The sequence below is a fragment of the Engystomops pustulosus genome, unplaced genomic scaffold (assembly GCF_040894005.1).
Source record: "Engystomops pustulosus unplaced genomic scaffold, aEngPut4.maternal MAT_SCAFFOLD_477, whole genome shotgun sequence".
Taxonomy (NCBI): domain Eukaryota; kingdom Metazoa; phylum Chordata; class Amphibia; order Anura; family Leptodactylidae; genus Engystomops; species Engystomops pustulosus.
The window spans coordinates 17,562-40,084 of NW_027285356.1; the positions used below are offsets into that span (position 1 = coordinate 17,562).

Sequence of the window (22,523 nt, forward strand, 5' to 3'; positions counted from 1 at the left end):
CAGTATTATAGTAGTTATATTCTTGTACATAGGGGGCAGTATTATAGTAGTTATATTCCTGTACATAGGGGGCAGTATTATAGTAGTTATATTCCTGTACATAGGGGGCAGGATTATAGTAGTTATATTCCTGTACATAGGGGGCAATATTATAGTAGTTATATTCCTTTATATAGGGGGCAGTATTATAGTAGTTATATTCCTGTACATAGGGGGCAGTATTATAGTAGTTATATTCTTATACATAGGGGACAGTATTATAGTAGTTATATTCTTGTACATAGGAGGCAGTATTATAGTAGTTATATTCTTGTACATAGGGGGCAGTATTATAGTAGTTATATTCCTGTACATAGGGGCAGTATTATAGTAGTTATATTCCTGTACATAGGGGACAGTATTATAGTAGTTATATTCCTGTACATAGGGGGCAGTATTATAGTAGTTATATTCTTGTACATAGGAGGCAGGATTATAGTAGTTATATTCCTGTACATAGGGGGCAGTATTATAGTAGTTATATTCCTGTACATAGGGGGCAGTATTATAGTAGTTATATTCCTGTACATAGGAGGCAGTATTATAGTAGTTATATTCTTGTACATAGGGGGCAGTATTATAGTAGTTATATTCTTGTACATAGGGGGCAGTATTATAGTAGTTATATTCTTGTACATAGGGGGCAGTATTATAGTAGTTATATTCCTGTACATAGGAGGCAGTATTATAGTAGTTATATTCCTGTTCATAGGAGGCAGTATTATAGTTTTTATATTCCTGTACATAGGGGACAGTATTATAGTAGTTATATTCTTGTACATAGGGGGCAGTATTATAGTAGTTATATTCCTGTACATAGGAGGCAGTATTATAGTAGTTATATCCCTGTACATAGGGGGCAGTATTATAGTAGTTATATTCCTGTACATAGGAGGCAGTATTATAGTAGTTATATTCCTGTACATAGGGGGCAGTATTATAGTAGTTATACTCTTGTACATAGGGTGCAGTATTATAGTAGTTATATTCCTGTACATAGGGGGCAGTATTATAGTAGTTATATTCTTGTACATAGGGGGCAGTATTATAGTAGTTATATTCCTGTACATAGGGGGCAGTATTATAGTAGTTTTACTCTTGTACATGGGGGGCAGTATTATAGTAGTTATATTACTGTACACAGGGGGCAGTATTATAGTAGTTATATTCCTGTACATAGGGGGCAGTATTATAGTAGTTATATTCCTGTACATAGGGGGCAGTGTTATAGTAGTTATATTCCTGTACATAGGGGGCAGTGTTATAGTAGTTATATTCCTGTACATAGGGGCAGTATTATAGTAGTTATATTCCTGTACATAGGGGGCAGTATTATAGTAGTTATATTCTTGTACATAGGGGGCAGTATTATAGTAGTTATATTCCTGTACATAGGGGGCAGTATTATAGTAGTTATATTACTGTACATAGGGGGCAGTATTATAGTAGTTATATTCTTGTACATAGGGGGCAGTATTATAGTAGTTATATTCCTGTACATAGGGGGCAGTATTATAGTAGTTATATTCCTGTACATAGGGGGCAGTATTATAGTAGTTATATTCCTGTACATAGGGGACAGTATTATAGTAGTTATATTCTTGTACATAGGGGGCTGTATTATAGTAGTTTTATTCTTGTACATAGGGGACAGTATTATAGTAGTTATATTCCTGTACATAGGGGGCAGTATTATAGTAGTTATATTCTTGTACATAGGGGGCAGTATTATAGTAGTTATATTCCTGTACATAGGGGCAGTATTATAGTAGTTATATTCCTGTACATAGGAGGCAGTATTATAGTAGTTATATTCCTGTACATAGGGGGCAGTATTATAGTAGTTATATTCCTGTACATAGGGGCAGTATTATAGTAGTTATATTCCTGTACATAGGAGGCAGTATTATAGTAGTTATATTCCTGTACTTAGGAGGCAGTATTATAGTAGTTATATTCCTGTACATAGGAGGCAGTATTATAGTAGTTATATTCCTGTACATAGGGGGCAGTATTATAGTAGTTATATTCCTGTACATAGGAGGCAGTATTATAGTAGTTATATTCCTGTACATAGGAGGCAGTATTATAGCAGTTATATTCTTGTACATAGGGGCAGTATTATAGTAGTTATATTCCTGTACATAGGATGCAGTATTATAGTAGTTATATTCCTGTACATAGGGGGCAGTATTATAGTAGTTATATTCCTGTACATAGGAGGCAGTATTATAGTAGTTATATTCCTGTACATAGGGGGCAGTATTATAGTAGTTATATTCCTGTACATAGGGGCAGTATTATAGTAGTTATATTCCTGTACATAGGGGGCAGTATTATAGTAGTTATATTCTTGTACATAGGGGGCAGTATTATAGTAGTTATATTCCTGTACATAGGGGGCAGTATTATAGTAGTTATATTCCTGTACATAGGGGGCAGTATTATAGTAGTTATATTCCTGTACATAGGAGGCAGTATTATAGTAGTTATATTCCTGTACATAGGGGGCAGTATTATAGTAGTTATATTCCTGTACATAGGGGCAGTATTATAGTAGTTATATTCCTGTACATAGGAGGCAGTATTATAGTAGTTATATTCCTGTACTTAGGAGGCAGTATTATAGTAGTTATATTCCTGTACATAGGAGGCAGTATTATAGTAGTTATATTCCTGTACATAGGGGGCAGTATTATAGTAGTTATATTCCTGTACATAGGAGGCAGTATTATAGTAGTTATATTCCTGTACATAGGAGGCAGTATTATAGTAGTTATATTCCTGTACATAGGGGGTAGTATTATAGTAGTTATATTCCTGTACATAGGGGGCAGTATTATAGTAGTTATAGTCCTGTACATAGGGGGCAGTATTATAGTAGTTATATTCTTGTACATAGGGAGCAGTATTATAGTAGTTATATTCTTGTACATAGGGGGCAGTATTATAGTAGTTATATTCTTGTACATAGGGGGCAGTGTTATAGTAGTTATATCCCTGTACATAGGGGGCAGTATTATAGTAGTTATATTCTTGTACATAGGGGGCAGTATTATAGTAGTTATATTCCTGTACATAGGGGGCAGTATTATAGTAGTTATATTCTTGTACATAGGGGGCAGTATTATAGTAGTTATATTCCTGTACATAGGGGGCAGTATTATAGTAGTTGTATTTTCTCGGTAGGACCCCCTCTCCGCAATGTTTCGCTCCGCAGTGAGGTGTCATCGCTCTATGAAGGGGATTCGCTGACGCTTTATTGTGAGGTTTCTGGATCTTCTTCGTCCATGGACGTGTTGTGGATCACCCTGGGGGCAGCAGGCCACTGGGTGACGGTCCTCTCGGTGACGGGCGATGGTGAGGTGGAGGTGGCTCGGGATTATTCGCTGAGACATGAGTCTGGTCTCCTGACGGCCCAGAGATTGAGTAGGAGAATCTTCTCTCTGACATTTAAGAACATGGCGGAGGCGGACGGTGGGCGGTATAAATGTCGCCTTACAGAACGGATCCAGCAACCGGACGAGACGTGGAGAAAGGAGACGCACGACAGTAACAGTATCGGGATCAGCGTCCAGCCACTGGGTAAGTGGCCACGGCTCCCACAGATATGATCTACTGCTCTCTGTTATCAGACATTGTTGAAGGAGCAATGGGTTGTGCACAATGGTTTCAGTACATGAGGTTTCTGTGTGGTAATCGGAGGATGATGACGGTAACTGCCGGGCCCAGCGCCAGGAACCAGAGGGTGATGGAGGTTCTGTAAGAGGAGACGGGAAGGAAGTAACGAAACCAAGAAATGTGTCACAGACGTCTGAACAGGAACCAAGATCCCCCCCCACGTGCAATAATCCCCTGCTACTGCCGCTCTCTATATTCCTGCCCTCGGGTTTCCCGCTCTCTATATTCCTGCCCTCGGGTTTCCCGCTCTCTATATTCCTGCCCTCGGGTTTGCCGCTCTCTATATTCCCGCCCTCTGGGTTTCCCCGCTCTCTATATTCCCGCCCTGGGGTTTCCCCGCTCTCTATATTCCCGCCCTCGGGTTTCCCGCTCTCTATATTCCCGCCCTCGGGGTTCCCGCTCTCTATATTCCTGCCCTCGGGGTTTGCCGCTCTCTATATTCCAGCCCTCGGGTTTCCCGCTCTCTATATTCCCCCCCTCGGGTTTCCCGCTCTCTATATTCCCCCCCTTGGGTTTCCCGCTCTCTATATTCCCGCCATCGGGTTTCCCGCTCTCTATATTCCCGCCCTCGGGTTTCCCGCTCTCTATATTCCCGCCCTCTGGTTTCCCGCTCTCTATATTCCTGCCCTGGGGTTTCCCGCTCTCTATATTCCTGCCCTGGGGTTTCCCGCTCTCTCTATATTCCTGCCCTGGGGTTTCCCGCTCTCTATATTCCCGCCCTCGGGGTTCCCGCTCTCTATATTCTCGCCCTCGGGTTTGCCGCTCTCTATATTTCCCCCCTCGGGTTTCCCGCTCTCTATATTCCTGCCCTCGGGGTTTCCCGCTCTCTATATTCCTGCCCTCGGGTTTCCCGCTCTCTATATTCCTGCCCTCGGGTTTCCCGCTCTCTATATTCCCGCCCTCGGGTTTCCCGCTCTCTATATTCCTGCCCTCGGGGTTCCCGCTCTCTATATTCCTGCCCTCGGGGTTCCCGCTCTCTATATTCCTGCCCTCGGGTTTCCCGCTCTCTATATTCCTGCCCTCGGGGTTTCCCGCTCTCTATATTCCAGCCCTCGGGGTTTCCCGCTCTCTATATTCCAGCCCTCGGGTTTCCCGCTCTCTATATTCCTGCCCTCGGGGTTTCCCGCTCTCTATATTCCCGCCCTGGGGTTTCCCGCTCTCTATATTCCCGCCCTGGGGTTTCCCGCTCTCTATATTCCTGCCCTGGGGTTTCCCGCTCTCTATATTCCTGCCCTCGGGGTTTCCCGCTCTCTATATTCCTGCCCTCTGGTTTCCCGCTCTCTATATTCCTGCCCTCGGGGTTTCCCGCTCTCTATATTCCCGCCCTGGGGTTTCCCGCTCTCTATATTCCCGCCCTGGGGTTTCCCCGCTCTCTATATTCCTGCCCTGGGGTTTGCCGCTCTCTATATTTCCCCCCTCGGGTTTCCCGCTCTCTATATTCCTGCCCTCGGGTTTCCCGCTCTCTATATTCCTGCCCTCGGGGTTTCCCGCTCTCTATATTCCTGCCCTCTGGTTTCCCGCTCTCTATATTCCTGCCCTGGGGTTTGCCGCTCTCTATATTTCCCCCCTCGGGTTTCCCGCTCTCTATATTTCCCCCCTCGGGTTTCCCGCTCTCTATATTCCTGCCCTCGGGTTTCCCGCTCTCTATATTCCAGCCCTCGGGTTTCCCGCTCTCTATATTCCTGCCCTCGGGGTTTCCCGCTCTCTATATTCCTGCCCTCGGGGTTTCCCGCTCTCTATATTCCTGCCCTCGGGGTTTCCCGCTCTCTATATTCCTGCCCTCGGGGTTTCCCGCTCTCTATATTCCTGCCCTCGGGTTTGCCGCTCTCTATATTCCTGCCCTCGGGTTTCCCGCTCTCTATATTCCTGCCCTGGGGTTTCCCGCTCTCTATATTCCAGCCCTCGGGTTTCCCGCTCTCTATATTCCTGCCCTCGGGGTTTCCCGCTCTCTATATTCCCCCCCTCGGGTTTCCCGCTCTCTATATTCCTGCCCTGGGGTTTCCCGCTCTCTATATTCCCGCCCTGGGGTTTCCCGCTCTCTATATTCCCGCCCTGGGGTTTCCCGCTCTCTATATTCCTGCCCTGGGGTTTCCCGCTCTCTATATTCCTGCCCTCGGGGTTTCCCGCTCTCTATATTCCCGCCCTCTGGTTTCCCGCTCTCTATATTCCTGCCCTCGGGGTTTCCCGCTCTCTATATTCCTGCCCTGGGGTTTCCCGCTCTCTATATTCCTGCCCTCGGGGTTCCCGCTCTCTATATTCCTGCCCTCTGGTTTCCCGCTCTCTATATTCCCGTCCTCGGGTTTCCCGCTCTCTATCTTCCTGCCCTGGGGGTTCCCGCTCTCTATATTCCTGCCCTCGGGGTTTCCCGCTCTCTATATTCCTGCCCTGGGGTTTCCTGCTCTCTATATTCCCGCCATCGGGTTTCCCGCTCTCTATATTCCCGCCCTCGGGGTTTCCCGCTCTCTATATTCCCGCCCTCGGGGTTTCCCGCTCTCTATATTCCTGCCCTCGGGGTTTCCCGCTCTCTATATTCCTGCCCTCGGGGTTTCCCGCTCTCTATATTCCTGCCCTCGGGGTTCCCGCTCTCTATATTCCTGCCCTCGGGGTTTCCCGCTCTCTATATTCCTGCCCTCGGGGTTTCCCGCTCTCTATATTCCTGCCCTGGGGTTTCCTGCTCTCTATATTCCCGCCATCGGGTTTCCCGCTCTCTATATTCCCGCCCTCGGGGTTTCCCGCTCTCTATATTCCCGCCCTCGGGGTTTCCCGCTCTCTATATTCCTGCCCTCGGGGTTTCCCGCTCTCTATATTCCTGCCCTCGGGGTTTCCCGCTCTCTATATTCCTGCCCTCGGGGTTCCCGCTCTCTATATTCCTGCCCTCGGGGTTCCCGCTCTCTATATTCCTGCCCTCTGGTTTCCCGCTCTCTATATTCCCGCCCTCGGGTTTCCCGCTCTCTATCTTCCTGCCCTGGGGGTTCCCGCTCTCTATATTCCTGCCCTCGGGTTTCCCGCTCTCTATATTCCTGCCCTCGGGGTTTCCCGCTCTCTATATTCCTGCCCTGGGGTTTCCCGCTCTCTATATTCCTGCCCTAGGGGTTCCCGCTCTCTATCTTCCTGCCCTCGGGTTTGCCGCTCTCTATATTTCCCCCCTCGGGTTTCCCGCTCTCTATATTCCTGCCCTGGGGTTTCCTGCTCTCTATATTCCTGCCCTCGGGTTTCCCGCTCTCTATATTCCTGCCCTCGGGGTTCCCGCTCTCTATATTCCTGCCCTCGGGTTTCCCGCTCTCTATATTCCTGCCCTCGGGTTTCCCGCTCTCTATATTCCTGCCCTCGGGTTTGCCGCTCTCTATATTCCTGCCCTCGGGGTTCCCGCTCTCTATATTCCTGCCCTCGGGGTTCCCGCTCTCTATATTCCTGCCCTCGGGTTTCCCGCTCTCTATATTCCCCCCCTCTGGTTTCCCGCTCTCTATATTCCCGCCCTCGGGTTTCCCGCTCTCTATATTCCCCCCCTCGGGTTTCCCGCTCTCTATATCCCCCCCCTCGGGTTTCCCGCTCTCTATATTCCCCCCCTCGGGTTTCCCGCTCTCTATATTCCTGCCCTCGGGTTTCCCGCTCTCTATATTCCCGCCCTCGGGTTTCCCGCTCTCTATATTCCTGCCCTCGGGGTTCCCGCTCTCTATATTCCCGCCCTGGGGTTTCCCGCTCTCTATATTCCCGCCCTGGGGTTTCCCGCTCTCTATATTCCTGCCCTCGGGTTTCCCGCTCTCTATATTCCTGCCCTGGGGTTTCCCGCTCTCTATATTCCTGCCCTCGGGTTTCCCGCTCTCTATATTCCTGCCCTCGGGGTTCCCGCTCTCTATATTCCTGCCCTCGGGGTTCCCGCTCTCTATATTCCTGCCCTCGGGGTTCCCGCTCTCTATATTCCTGCCCTCGGGGTTCCCGCTCTCTATATTCCTGCCCTCGGGGTTCCCGCTCTCTATATTCCTGCCCTCGGGTTTCCCGCTCTCTATATTCCTGCCCTCGGGGTTCCCGCTCTCTATATTCCTGCCCTCGGGTTTCCCGCTCTCTATATTCCTGCCCTCGGGTTTCCCGCTCTCTATATTCCCGCCCTCGGGTTTCCCGCTCTCTATATTCCCCCCCTTGGGTTTGTCGCTCTCTATATTCCCGCCCTCGGGGTTCCCGCTCTCTATATTCCCCCCCTTGGGTTTCCCGCCCTCTATATTCCTGCCCTCGGGTTTCCCGCTCTCTATATTCCCCCCCTTGGGTTTCCCGCTCTCTATATTCCTGCCCTCGGGGTTCCCGCTCTCTATATTCCCGCCCTCGGGTTTCCCGCTCTCTATATTCCTGCACTCGGGTTTCCCGCTCTCTATATTCCCGCCCTCGGGTTTCCCGCTCTCTATATTCCTGCCCTCGGGTTTCCCGCTCTCTATATTCCTGCCCTCGGGTTTCCCGCTCTCTATATTCCCGCCCTCGGGTTTCCCGCTCTCTATACTCCCCCCCTCGGGTTTCCCGCTCTCTATATTCCTGCCCTCGGGTTTCCCGCTCTCTATATTCCTGCCCTCGGGTTTCCCGCTCTCTATATTCCCGCCCTCGGGTTTCCCGCTCTCTATATTCCCCCCCTTGGGTTTGCCGCTCTCTATTTTCACATTCTCTCTCTTTCTACAGGTGCAGCCCTGGAGGTCGCTCTCATTTCCAGGGACCATCGGGTGACATCGGGCGCGGCTGCTCGTCTCTTCTGCCGGGTTGGGCCGGGCCACGTTCTCCGGGATAAGCGTCTCTCCTGGTCCTGGGACTTTCAGCCGGGTCCCGGAGCTTTCCTCACCCTGGTGAATGTGTCTGCGGATGGCGCCAGGTCCTGGGGAAGGTCCGGATTCCAAGGAGAGGCCCAAATACTTATCTCCGGAGAAAGCAGTGTCCTGGTCCTCCACCGGGTCCAGCGCCAGTACCACCAGGGGGCCTACCGCTGCCGGCTCCAGGTCCTGACCAGAGACACCAGCGCCCTGCAAGCCTCGCTCTCCTCTATCGCCATGACACTAAATGTCCAGTTACCAGGTAAGTACAAGGCTGTACCACACAGGAGAGGATTAGATACACGGCTCAGCAGACAGTATCACACAGGAGAGGATTAGATACATGGCTCAGGAGACTGTATCACACAGGATAGGATTAGATACACAGCTCAGCAGACTGTATCACACCGGATAGGATTAGATACATGGCTCAGCAGACAGTATCACACAGGAGAGGATTAGATACACAGCTCAGCAGTCAGTATCACACAGGAGAGGATTAGATACACGGCTCAGCAGACAGTATCACACAGGAGAGGATTAGATAAACAGCTCAGAAGTCGGTATCACACAGGAGAGGATTAGATACACAGCTCAGCAGACAGTATCACACAGGATAGGATTAGATACACAGCTCAGCAGTCAGTATCACACAGGAGAGGATTAGATACACGGCTCAGCAGACTGTATCACACCGGATAGGATTAGATACACAGCTCAGCAGTATCACACCGGATAGGATTAGATACATGGCTCAGCAGACTGTATCACACCGGATAGGATTAGATACACAGCTCAGCAGTCAGTATCACACAGGATAGGATTAGATACACAGCTCAGAAGTCAGTATCACACAGGATAGGATTAGATACACAGCTCAGCAGGCAGTATCACACAGGATAGGATGAGATACAAAGACAGTATCACACAGGATATGATTAGATACACGGCTCTGCAGACAGTATCACACAGGAGAGGATTAGATACACAGCTCAGCAGACAGTATCACACAGGAGAGGATTAGATACACAGCTCAGCAGACAGTATCACACAGGAGAGGATTAGATACACAGCTCAGCAGTCAGTATCACACTGGATAGGATTAGATACACAGCTCAGCAGACAGTATCACACAGGAGAGGATTAGATACACAGCTCAGCAGGCAATATCACACAGGAGAGGATTAGATACACGGCTCTGCAGACAGTATCACACAGGAGAGGATTAGATACACAGCTCAGCAGACAGTATCACACAGGAGAGGATTAGATACACAGCTCAGCAGACAGTATCACACAGGAGAGGATTAGATACACAGCTCAGCAGGCAATATCACACAGGAGAGGATTAGATACACGGCTCTGCAGACAGTATCACACAGGAGAGGATTAGATACACAGCTCAGCAGACAGTATCACACAGGAGAGGATTAGATACACAGCTCAGCAGACTGTATCACACAGGAGAGGATTAGATACACAGCTCAGCAGTCAGTATCACACAGGAGAGGATTAGATACACAGCTCAGCAGACAGTATCACACAGGAGAGGATTAGATACACGGCTCAGCAGACAGTATCACATAGGATAGGATTAGATACACGGCTCAGCAGGCAGTATCACACAGGAGAGGATTAGATACACAGCTCAGCAGACAGTATCACATAGGAGAGGATTAGATACACAGCTCAGCAGTCAGTATCACACAGGATAGGATTAGATACACAGCTCAGCAGTCAGTATCACACAGGATAGGATTAGATACACAGCTCAGCAGACAGTATCACACAGGAGAGGATTAGATACGGGGCTCAGCAGACAGTATCACACAGGATAGGATTAGATACGTGGCTCAGCAGTCAGTATCACACAGGATAGGATTAGATACACAGCTCAGCAGACAGTATCACACAGGAGAGGATTAGATACACAGCTCAGCAGACAGTATCACACAGGAGAGGATTAGATACACAGCTCAGCAGACAGTATCACACAGGAGAGGATTAGATACACAGCTCAGCAGACTGTAGCACACAGGATAGGATTAGATACACAGCTCAGCAGACAGTATCACACAGGAGAGGATTAGATACGGGGCTCAGCAGACAGTATCACACAGGATAGGATTAGATACACAGCTCAGCAGTCAGTATCACACAGGAGAGGATTAGATACACAGCTCAGCAGTCAGTATCACACAGGATAGGATTAGATACACAGCTCAGCAGACAGTATCACACAGGAGAGGATTAGATACACAGCTCAGCAGTATCACACAGGAGAGGATTAGATACACAGCTCAGCAGACAGTATCACACAGGATAGGATTAGATACACAGCTCAGCAGTCAGTATCACACAGGAGAGGATTAGATACACGGCTCAGCAGACAGTATCACACAGGAGAGGATTAGATACACAGCTCAGCAGACAGTATCACACAGGAGAGGATTAGATACACGGCTCAGCAGACAGTATCACACAGGAGAGGATTAGATACACAGCTCAGCAGACAGTATCACACAGGAGAGGATTAGATACACAGCTCAGCAGACAGTATCACACAGGAGAGGATTAGATACACGGCTCAGCAGACAGTATCACACAGGAGAGGATTAGATACACAGCTCAGCAGACTGTATCACACAGGAGAGGATTAGATACACAGCTCAGCAGACAGTATCACACAGGAGAGGATTAGATACGGGGCTCAGCAGACAGTATCACACAGGATAGGATTGGATACACAGCTCAGCAGTCAGTATCACACAGGAGAGGATTAGATACACAGCTCAGCAGTCAGTATCACACAGGATAGGATTAGATACACAGCTCAGCAGACAGTATCACACAGGAGAGGATTAGATACGGGGCTCAGCAGACAGTATCACACAGGATAGGATTAGATACGTGGCTCAGCAGACAGTATCACACAGGAGAGGATTAGATACACAGCTCAGCAGACAGTATCACACAGGAGAGGATTAGATACGGGGCTCAGCAGACAGTATCACACAGGATAGGATTAGATACACAGCTCAGCAGTCAGTATCACACAGGAGAGGATTAGATACACAGCTCAGCAGTCAGTATCACACAGGATAGGATTAGATACACAGCTCAGCAGACAGTATCACACAGGAGAGGATTAGATACACAGCTCAGCAGTATCACACAGGAGAGGATTAGATACACAGCTCAGCAGACAGTATCACACAGGATAGAATTAGATACACAGCTCAGCAGTATCACACAGGAGAGGATTAGATACACAGCTCAGCAGACTGTATCACACAGGAGAGGATTAGATACACAGCTCAGCAGACAGTATCACACAGGAGAGGATTAGATACGGGGCTCAGCAGACAGTATCACACAGGATAGGATTAGATACACAGCTCAGCAGTCAGTATCACACAGGAGAGGATTAGATACACAGCTCAGCAGTCAGTATCACACAGGATAGGATTAGATACACAGCTCAGCAGACTGTAGCACACATGATGGGATTAGATACACAGCTCAGCAGACTGTAGCACACATGATGGGATTAGATACACAGCTCAGCAGACAATATCATACAGGAGAGGATTAGATACGGGGCTCAGCAGACAGTATCACACAGGATAGGATTAGATACACAGCTCAGCAGGCAGTACCACACATGATGGGATTAGATACACAGCTCAGCAGACAGTATCACACAGGAGAGGATTAGATACACAGCTCAGCAGTCAGTATCACACAGGATAGGATTAGATACACAGCTCGGCAGTCAGTATCACATAGGATAGGATTAGATACACAGCTCAGCAGTATCACACAGGAGAGGATTAGATACACAGCTCAGCAGACAGTATCACACAGGATAGGATTAGATACACAGCTCAGCAGTATCACACAGGAGAGGATTAGATACACAGCTCAGCAGACTGTATCACACAGGAGAGGATTAGATACACAGCTCAGCAGACAGTATCACACAGGATAGGATTAGATACACAGCTCGGCAGTCAGTATCACACAGGATAGGATTAGATACACAGCTCGGCAGTCAGTATCACATAGGATAGGATTAGATACACAGCTCAGCAGTATCACACAGGAGAGGATTAGATACACAGCTCAGCAGACAGTATCACACAGGATAGGATTAGATACACAGCTCAGCAGTATCACACAGGAGAGGATTAGATACACAGCTCAGCAGACTGTATCACACAGGAGAGGATTAGATACACAGCTCAGCAGACAGTATCACACAGGAGAGGATTAGATACACCGCTCAGCAGGCAGTATCACACAGGAGAGGATTAGATACACAGCTCAGCAGTCAGTATCACACAGGAGAGGATTAGATACACAGCTCAGCAGTCAGTATCACACAGGATAGGATTAGATACACAGCTCGGCAGTCAGTATCACATAGGATAGGATTAGATACACAGCTCAGCAGTATCACACAGGAGAGGATTAGATACACAGCTCAGCAGACAGTATCACACAGGATAGGATTAGATACACAGCTCAGCAGTATCACACAGGAGAGGATTAGATACACAGCTCAGCAGACTGTATCACACAGGAGAGGATTAGATATACAGCTCAGCAGACAGTATCACACAGGATAGGATTAGATACACAGCTCGGCAGTCAGTATCACACAGGATAGGATTAGATACACAGCTCGGCAGTCAGTATCACATAGGATAGGATTAGATACACAGCTCAGCAGTATCACACAGGAGAGGATTAGATACACAGCTCAGCAGACAGTATCACACAGGATAGGATTAGATACACAGCTCAGCAGTATCACACAGGAGAGGATTAGATACACAGCTCAGCAGACTGTATCACACAGGAGAGGATTAGATACACAGCTCAGCAGACAGTATCACACAGGAGAGGATTAGATACGGGGCTCAGCAGACAGTATCACACAGGATAGGATTGGATACACAGCTCAGCAGTCAGTATCACACAGGAGAGGATTAGATACACAGCTCAGCAGTCAGTATCACACAGGATAGGATTAGATACACAGCTCAGCAGACAGTATCACACAGGAGAGGATTAGATACGGGGCTCAGCAGACAGTATCACACAGGATAGGATTAGATACGTGGCTCAGCAGACTGTAGCACACAGGATAGGATTAGATACACAGCTCAGCAGACAGTATCACACAGGAGAGGATTAGATACACAGCTCAGCAGACAGTATCACACAGGATAGGATTAGATACGGGGCTCAGCAGACAGTATCACACAGGATAGGATTAGATACACAGCTCAGCAGTCAGTATCACACAGGAGAGGATTAGATACACAGCTCAGCAGTCAGTATCACACAGGATAGGATTAGATACACAGCTCAGCAGACAGTATCACACAGGAGAGGATTAGATACACAGCTCAGCAGTATCACACAGGAGAGGATTAGATACACAGCTCAGCAGACAGTATCACACAGGATAGGATTAGATACACAGCTCAGCAGTATCACACAGGAGAGGATTAGATACACAGCTCAGCAGACTGTATCACACAGGAGAGGATTAGATACACAGCTCAGCAGACAGTATCACACAGGAGAGGATTAGATACGGGGCTCAGCAGACAGTATCACACAGGATAGGATTAGATACACAGCTCAGCAGTCAGTATCACACAGGAGAGGATTAGATACACAGCTCAGCAGTCAGTATCACACAGGATAGGATTAGATACACAGCTCAGCAGACTGTAGCACACATGATGGGATTAGATACACAGCTCAGCAGACTGTAGCACACATGATGGGATTAGATACACAGCTCAGCAGACAATATCACACAGGAGAGGATTAGATACGGGGCTCAGCAGACAGTATCACACAGGATAGGATTAGATACACAGCTCAGCAGGCAGTACCACACATGATGGGATTAGATACACAGCTCAGCAGACAGTATCACACAGGAGAGGATTAGATACACAGCTCGGCAGTCAGTATCACACAGGATAGGATTAGATACACAGCTCGGCAGTCAGTATCACACAGGATAGGATTAGATACACAGCTCAGCAGACTGTAGCACACATGATGGGATTAGATACACAGCTCAGCAGACTGTAGCACACATGATGGGATTAGATACACAGCTCAGCAGACAATATCACACAGGAGAGGATTAGATACGGGGCTCAGCAGACAGTATCACACAGGATAGGATTAGATACACAGCTCAGCAGTCAGTATCACACAGGATAGGATTAGATACACAGCTCAGCAGACTGTAGCACACATGATGGGATTAGATACACAGCTCAGCAGACTGTAGCACACATGATGGGATTAGATACACAGCTCAGCAGACAATATCACACAGGAGAGGATTAGATACGGGGCTCAGCAGACAGTATCACACAGGATAGGATTAGATACACAGCTCAGCAGGCAGTACCACACATGATGGGATTAGATACACAGCTCAGCAGACAGTATCACACAGGAGAGGATTAGATACACAGCTCGGCAGTCAGTATCACACAGGATAGGATTAGATACACAGCTCGGCAGTCAGTATCACACAGGATAGGATTAGATACACAGCTCAGCAGACTGTAGCACACATGATGGGATTAGATACACAGCTCAGCAGACTGTACCACACATGATGGGATTAGATACATCATGCAGTGCTCTCTCCTCGGCAGAGTCTCGTCTTCTGGTGGACACCAGGGATCGGGTGGTGTTGGTGAGCAGCGGGCAGGAGGAGGCTGTGCTGGACTGTACCCTCAGTGCTGTTACCCCGGGCACTGCGCACCATGTGGGGTGGTTCATGTTGCCCCTCGGCTCATCTTCTGCAGTGAACATCCTGAATATGACGCACCAGGGACTGACCTCCCACCATCCCTCCTTCTCCTGGTTCTCCGGAGAACGTCTTTCCTTCAGCACCGCGGTCCTGCGCCTCCTGCGCCCACAACTCCTGGGCGCCTTCTACTGCGCCGTGCGAGAGCTGCTGCTGGAGAGCGGAGAATGGGTGACCCTGGCAGAGAGGACCTCCGGGGTCACACGGGTGACACTCAGGGACCCAGGTATTATCTCACCCACTCCGGGTCTCCCCCATCGCTCGTCTCTTCTGCTCCTGATCTAATCTGTTGCATCATCCCGTCCACCTCTAGTCTAACCTGGGGTCCTGGGAGCGGGGGGTCCTGGGGTCCTAGGAGCAAGGGGTCCTGGGAGGGGGGGGGATCTGGGGTCCTAGGAGCAAGGGGTCCTGGGAGGGGGGGGGGGGTCCTGGGGTCCTCTCACCCCGCTATTGTCTTGTCCACCTCATCACTTGTGTCCCCCACAATCATCTTCTCCATCCCTCTTCCTCTTACTCTGCCATCCTCTTGTCCGCACCTCCTCCTCTCCATCCATCACTTCGCCCCGGTCTCCTCTCTCTCTCCGTCCCTCGCTTCGCCCCGGTCTCCTCTCTCTCTCTCCGTCCCTCGCTTCGCCCGGTCTCCTCTCTCTCCGTCCCTCGCTTCGCCCCGGTCTCCTCTCTCTCCGTCCCTCGCTTCGCCCCGGTCTCCTCTCTCTCCGTCCCTCGCTTCGCCCCGGTCTCCTCTCTCTCCGTCCCTCGCTTCGCCCCGGTCTCCTCTCTCTCTCCGTCCCTCGCTTCGCCCCGGTCTCCTCTCTCTCTCCGTCCCTCGCTTCGCCCCGGTCTCCTCTCTCTCTCCGTCCCTCGCTTCGCCCCGGTCTCCTCTCTCTCTCTCCGTCCCTCGCTTCGCCCCGGTCTCCTCTCTCTCTCTCCGTCCCTCGCTTCGCCCCGGTCTCCTCTCTCTCTCCGTCCCTCGCTTCGCCCCGGTCTCCTCTCTCTCTCTCCGTCCCTCGCTTCGCCCGGTCTCCTCTCTCTCCGTCCCTCGCTTCGCCCCGGTCTCCTCTCTCTCCGTCCCTCGCTTCGCCCCGGTCTCCTCTCTCTCCGTCCCTCGCTTCGCCCCGGTCTCCTCTCTCTCCGTCCCTCGCTTCGCCCCGGTCTCCTCTCTCTCTCCGTCCCTCGCTTCGCCCCGGTCTCCTCTCTCTCTCCGTCCCTCGCTTCGCCCCGGTCTCCTCTCTCTCTCCGTCCCTCGCTTCGCCCCGGTCTCCTCTCTCTCTCCGTCCCTCGCTTCGCCCCGGTCTCCTCTCTCTCTCCGTCCCTCGCTTCGCCCCGGTCTCCTCTCTCTCTCCGTCCCTCGCTTCGCCCCGGTCTCCTCTCTCTCTCTCCGTCCCTCGCTTCGCCCCGGTCTCCTCTCTCTCTCTCCGTCCCTCGCTTCGCCCCGGTCTCCTCTCTCTCTCCGTCCCTCGCTTCGCCCCGGTCTCCTCTCTCTCTCCGTCCCTCGCTTCGCCCCGGTCTCCTCTCTCTCTCCGTCCCTCGCTTCGCCCCGGTCTCCTCTCTCTCTCCGTCCCTCGCTTCGCCCCGGTCTCCTCTCTCTCTCCGTCCCTCGCTTCGCCCCGGTCTCCTCTCTCTCTCCGTCCCTCGCTTCGCCCCGGTCTCCTCTCTCTCTCCGTCCCTCGCTTCGCCCCGGTCTCCTCTCTCTCTCCGTCCCTCGCTTCGCCCCGGTCTCCTCTCCCTCCGTCCCTCGCTTCGCCCCGGTCTCCTCTCTCTCTCCGTCCCTCGCTTCGCCCCGGTCTCCTCTCCCTCCGTCCCTCGCTTCGCCCCGGTCTCCTCTCTCTCTCCGTCCCTCGCTTCGCCCCGGTCTCCTCTCTCTCTCCGTCCCTCGCTTCGCCCCGGTCTCCTCTCTCTCTCCGTCCCTCGCTTCGCCCCGGTCTCCTCTCTCTCTCCGTCCCTCGCTTCGCCCCGGTCTCCTCTCTCTCTCCGTCCCTCGCTTCGCCCCGGTCTCCTCTCTCTCTCCGTCCCTCGCTTCGCCCCGGTCTCCTCTCTTCGTCCCTCGTCTGATTTTCTTTTCTAACATTATTTTTTTGTTGTAGGTCAAACACTGAAAGTTTCTAAGCAGAACGTGAGCCTGGTGGAGCCTGTGGGAGGTGACGTGGCGCTGGGCTGCCCCCTGGTGGAGGGCAGGAGCTCTGCAGCCCTCTACTCCATGTCCTGGTATTACCAGGCTGCAGCGTCCTCCCCCCCTAGCCTCGTGTACAGGGCCGGATGGCAGGGGGTCACAGAATATAAGGAGGCGCTAGCGGGGCGCCTGCAGGGGGGAGTCTCAGCGCAGGGGAACTCCAGCCTAATCCTGCGCAGTGTGGGAACAGAGGATTCTGGGATATATCACTGCCAGGTGGAGGAGTGGAGGCTGCAGGAAGACAGGTGGAGGCTGGAGGCTTCGGATACCTCCGGATACCTGAAGCTCCAGGTCACCGCACCAGGTAAGAGAGGACCTGCTATGGACCCTATGACAACTAGGAGCATCTAGAACCTTAAATCTTCTCTCCATGATGTGGGGGGCTCCATGCACCCGAGATTGTGGGGTTCTCAGTGAGTACAAGGTTACGTGTCTGAGGCTCATCCTAACACATCCATATAGACTAAGGTTCCAGATTCTTATCTGGGGAGTTCTAGATCCATATAGAAAACATTCCTGCTGTTCTGGATCATCATCCCATGCACTGAGGGGTTTCAGATCAGATCATGTTCTAGATCACTATCTGTATAATTTGGGTTTCCAGATCAGTTCCTTGTAGATTGGGGAATTTTTGAAAAGTTACATTCCCGAGGTTCTAGATCAGTGCAGTTACATTCCCGAGGTTCTAGATCAGCGCAGTTACATTCCCGAGGTGCTAGATCAGTGCAGTTACATTCCCGAGGTTCTAGATCAGCGCAGTTACATTCCCGAGGTTCTAGATCAGCGCAGTTACATTCCCGAGGTGCTAGATCAGCGCAGTTACATTCCCGAGGTTCTAGATCAGCGCAGTTACATTCATGAGGTTCTAGATCAGCGCAGTTACATTCCCGAGGTGCTAGATCAGCGCAGTTACATTCCCGAGGTTCTAGATCAGCGCAGTTACATTCCCGAGGTGCTAGATCAGCGCAGTTACATTCCCGAGGTTCTAGATCAGCGCAGTTACATTCATGAGGTTCTAGATCAGCGCAGTTACATTCCCGAGGTGCTAGATCAGCGCAGTTACATTCATGAGGTTCTAGATCAGCGCAGTTACATTCCCGAGGTTCTAGATCAGCGCAGTTACATTCATGAGGTTCTAGATCAGCGCAGTTACATTCCCGAGGTGCTAGATCAGTGCAGTTACATTCCCGAGGTTCTAGATCAGCGCAGTTACATTCCCGAGGTTCTAGATCAGTGCAGTTACATTCCCGAGGTTCTAGATCAGTGCAGTTACATTCCCGAGGTTCTAGATCAGCGCAGTTACATTCCCGAGGTGCTAGATCAGTGCAGTTACATTCCCGAGGTTCTAGATCAGCGCAGTTACATTCCCGAGGTTCTAGATCAGCGCAGTTTCATCATGAGGTTCTAGATCAGCGCAGTTACATTCATGAGGTTCTAGATCAGCGCAGTTACATTCATGAGGTTCTAGATCAGTGCAGTTTCATTCCCGAGGTTCTAGATCAGCGCAGTTACATTCCCGAGGTTCTAGATCAGCGCAGTTACATTCCCGAGGTGCTAGATCAGTGCAGTTACATTCCCGAGGTTCTAGATCAGCGCAGTTACATTCCCGAGGTTCTAGATCAGCGCAGTTACATTCATGAGGTTCTAGATCAGCGCAGTTACATTCCCGAGGTGCTAGATCAGCGCAGTTACATTCCCGAGGTTCTAGATCAGCGCAGTTACATTCATGAGGTTCTAGATCAGCGCAGTTACATTCATGAGGTTCTAGATCAGTGCAGTTACATTCCCAGGGTTCTAGATTATTGTAGTTACATGAGTACGCTTTCGGGTTCTAATTCTAGATTCGGACCCTTTGTTCTTCTTTCCAGGTGACCGCTTGGGGTTGAACATGACAGGATTAACCCTTGTGTCTCCCGAGTCGTCGGACCTTTCCTTGCCCTGTCATGTGGTGACCTCCTCCACCTCCAGCTCTACCTTCTCCATCTCCTGGTGGAAGGTCCGGGCCCCGGGGCCCCAGCTGCTGCTCAATGCCAGTCACCTGGGGCAGATTGACTACTGCAGCGAGGAGGGAGGTCGCCTCCAGTATAACTGGACCTCAGAGCTGACATTCTACCTGCAGATCCTCCGCGCACAGCTCATGGACTCCGGCATCTACTACTGCAGGGTCCAGGAGTGGGTGAGGACACCCCGCGGGGGGTGGTACCTTATAGGACAACAGAGCGGGGGCAACATGTCTGTCACCATCCAGGCAGCAGGTACAAGCCTAGGATTACTCCAGTCACATCCAGAGCTGCAGTCACATGTCTATCATTACATTGTATACTCCAGTCACATCCAGAGCTGCAGTCACATGTCTATCATTACATTGTATACTCCAGTCACATCCAGAGCTGCGGTCACATGTCTATTATTACATCTTATACTCCAGTCACAACCAGAGCTGCAGTCACATGTCTATTATTACTTCTTGTACTCCAGTCACAGCCAGAGCTGTGATCACATATCTATTATTACATCTTATACTCCAGTCACATCCAGAGCTGCGGTCACATGTCTATTATTACATCTTGTACTCCAGTAACAACCAGAGCTGCAGTCACATGTCTATCATTACATCTTATACTCCAGTAACAACCAGAGCTGCAGTCACATGTCTATCATTACATTGTATACTCCAGTCACATCCAGAGCTGCGGTCACATGTCTATTATTACATTGTATACTTCAATCACATCCAGAGCTGCGGTCACATGTCTATTATTACATCTTATACTCCAGTCACATCCAGAGCTGCAGTCACATGTCTATCATTACATCTTATACTCCAGTCACATCCAGAGCTGCGGTCACATGTCTATTATTACATCTTGTACTCCAGTCACATTCAGAGCTGCAGTCACATGTCTATTATTACATCTTGTACTCCAGTCACATCCAGAGCTGCAGTCACATGTCTATTATTACTTCTTGTACTCCAGTCACAGCCAGAGCTGTGATCACATTTCTATTATTACATCTTATACTCCAGTCACATGTCTGTTATTACATCTTGTACTCCAGTCACATCCAGAGCTGTGGTCAAATGTCTGTTATTACATCTTATACTCCAGTCACATCCCAAGCTGCAGTCACATGTCTATTATTACATCTTATACTCCAGTCACATCCAGAGCTGCAGTCACATGTCTATCATTACATTGTATACTCCAGTCACATCCAGAGCTGCAGTCACATGTCTATTATTACATTGTATACTCCAGTCACATCCAGAGCTGCGGTCACATGTCTATTACTACATCTTATACTCCAGTCACATTCAGAGCTGCAGTCACATGTCTATTATTACATCTTATACTCCAGTCACATTCAGAGCTGCAGTCACATGTCTATTATTACATTGTATACTCCAGTCACATCCAGAGCTGCGGTCACATGTCTATTACTACATCTTATACTCCAGTCACATTCAGAGCTGCAGTCACATGTCTATTATTACATCTTATACTCCAGTCACATTCAGAGCTGCAGTCACATGTCTATTATTACATCTTATACTCCAGTCACATTCAGAGCTGCAGTCACATGTCTATTATTACATCTTATACTCCAGTCACATTCAGAGCTGCAGTCACATGTCTATTATTACATCTTATACTCCAGTCACATTCAGAGCTGCAGTCACATGTCTATTATTACATCTTATACTCCAGTCACATTCAGAGCTGCAGTCACATGCCTATTATTACATCTTATACTCCAGTCACATCCAGAGCTGCAGTCACATGTCTATCATTACATTGTATACTCCAGTCACATCCAGAGCTGCAGTCACATGTCTATTATTACATCTTATACTCCAGTCACATCCAGAGCTGCGGTCACATGTCTATTACTACATCTTATACTCCAGTCACATTCAGAGCTGCAGTCACATGTCTATTATTACATCTTATACTCCAGTCACATTCAGAGCTGCAGTCACATGTCTATTATTACATCTTATACTCCAGTCACATTCAGAGCTGCAGTCACTGTTCCTCTGGTCTCCCTGCAGGTGTCAGCCCCCACTTCTGCTCCCCCCTCGGGCTCTTCTGCTTCCTCCTGGTGGTCTCGGTGCTCTTCCTTCTCCTGCTCCTGGCTCTCGGGTGGAAGCTTCTGACAAGACGGCGGAATAAGACAAGTTCCTCCTCAGGGACTGGAAGAGGTTTTTGGTCTTTAGTGAAAACATCTAAGATGGAGATTGATACATGGAAGGAGGAGGAGCCTAAGATTGAGGAGGCGGAGCACATCCAGCTGTCGCCTCCACTGGCTATTGCAGGACATGTCCAGTAGATGGAGCTCTCGGCATTGCAGACCGTGGAGTAACTGCTGAATGTACCGTGGGGGTGGTCCCTGAAGAGGAGGAGCCAGCCACAAGATCCGCCCTAGAGGAGTCATGACCCTGATGCTGCCATTACATAGAACAGACTGAATATCAAGCTCCGCGGGGGCGGGGCCAGACAACCTGAGCATGGGAGGGATTCACTGAGCTCCGCCCTCTTCTTTAAATCCGCCGCAGTTATCCACAACCTGCAGTGGCCAATAAATGTCTAAACCTCAGACGCATCTCTCCAGTCACTGGCTGATAACAGAGAGTAATAGTAATTTCATGGTCACACAGTGTATGGGTGGGGTCAGATGGTGCACGGGGGAAGGGCCACAGGGTGCATTGGTGGGGGACATAGGGTGCACTGGTGGTGGGGGACTCATGCGTCGGTTACGTGGTGCATGGGTGGTGGTGCGGTGTCAGGTAGTATGGAAGGATGATGATGATGATGATGATGATGATGCTCGGCAGGGATGATGATGATGCTCGGCAGAGATGATGATGATGATGATGATGATGCTCGGCAGAGATGATGATGATGATGATGATGATGCTCGGCAGGGATGATGATGATGATGCTCGGCAGGGATGATGATGATGATGATGATGATGCTCGGCAGGGAT

The 22,523-nt window shown here is 49.8% G+C and overlaps 1 protein-coding gene across 2 annotated transcripts in view; it reads left to right on the top strand.

Moving 5' to 3' along the window:
• LOC140111496 (immunoglobulin superfamily member 3-like) overlaps nucleotides 1-22,127 on the top strand; it is a 34,533-nt gene extending 12,406 nt beyond the window's left edge. For both annotated transcript variants that reach the window (XM_072132391.1, XM_072132390.1), the window contains exons 5-10: nucleotides 3,229-3,624; nucleotides 8,383-8,769; nucleotides 15,209-15,589; nucleotides 17,448-17,837; nucleotides 19,402-19,788; nucleotides 21,588-22,127. In XM_072132391.1, the coding sequence (XP_071988492.1) occupies nucleotides 3,229-3,624; nucleotides 8,383-8,769; nucleotides 15,209-15,589; nucleotides 17,448-17,837; nucleotides 19,402-19,788; nucleotides 21,588-21,865 (2,219 nt within the window). In that variant the 3' untranslated portion in view covers nucleotides 21,866-22,127. The remainder of the gene's footprint in view (nucleotides 1-3,228; nucleotides 3,625-8,382; nucleotides 8,770-15,208; nucleotides 15,590-17,447; nucleotides 17,838-19,401; nucleotides 19,789-21,587) is intronic.
• Nucleotides 22,128-22,523: the final 396 nt, after the last annotated feature.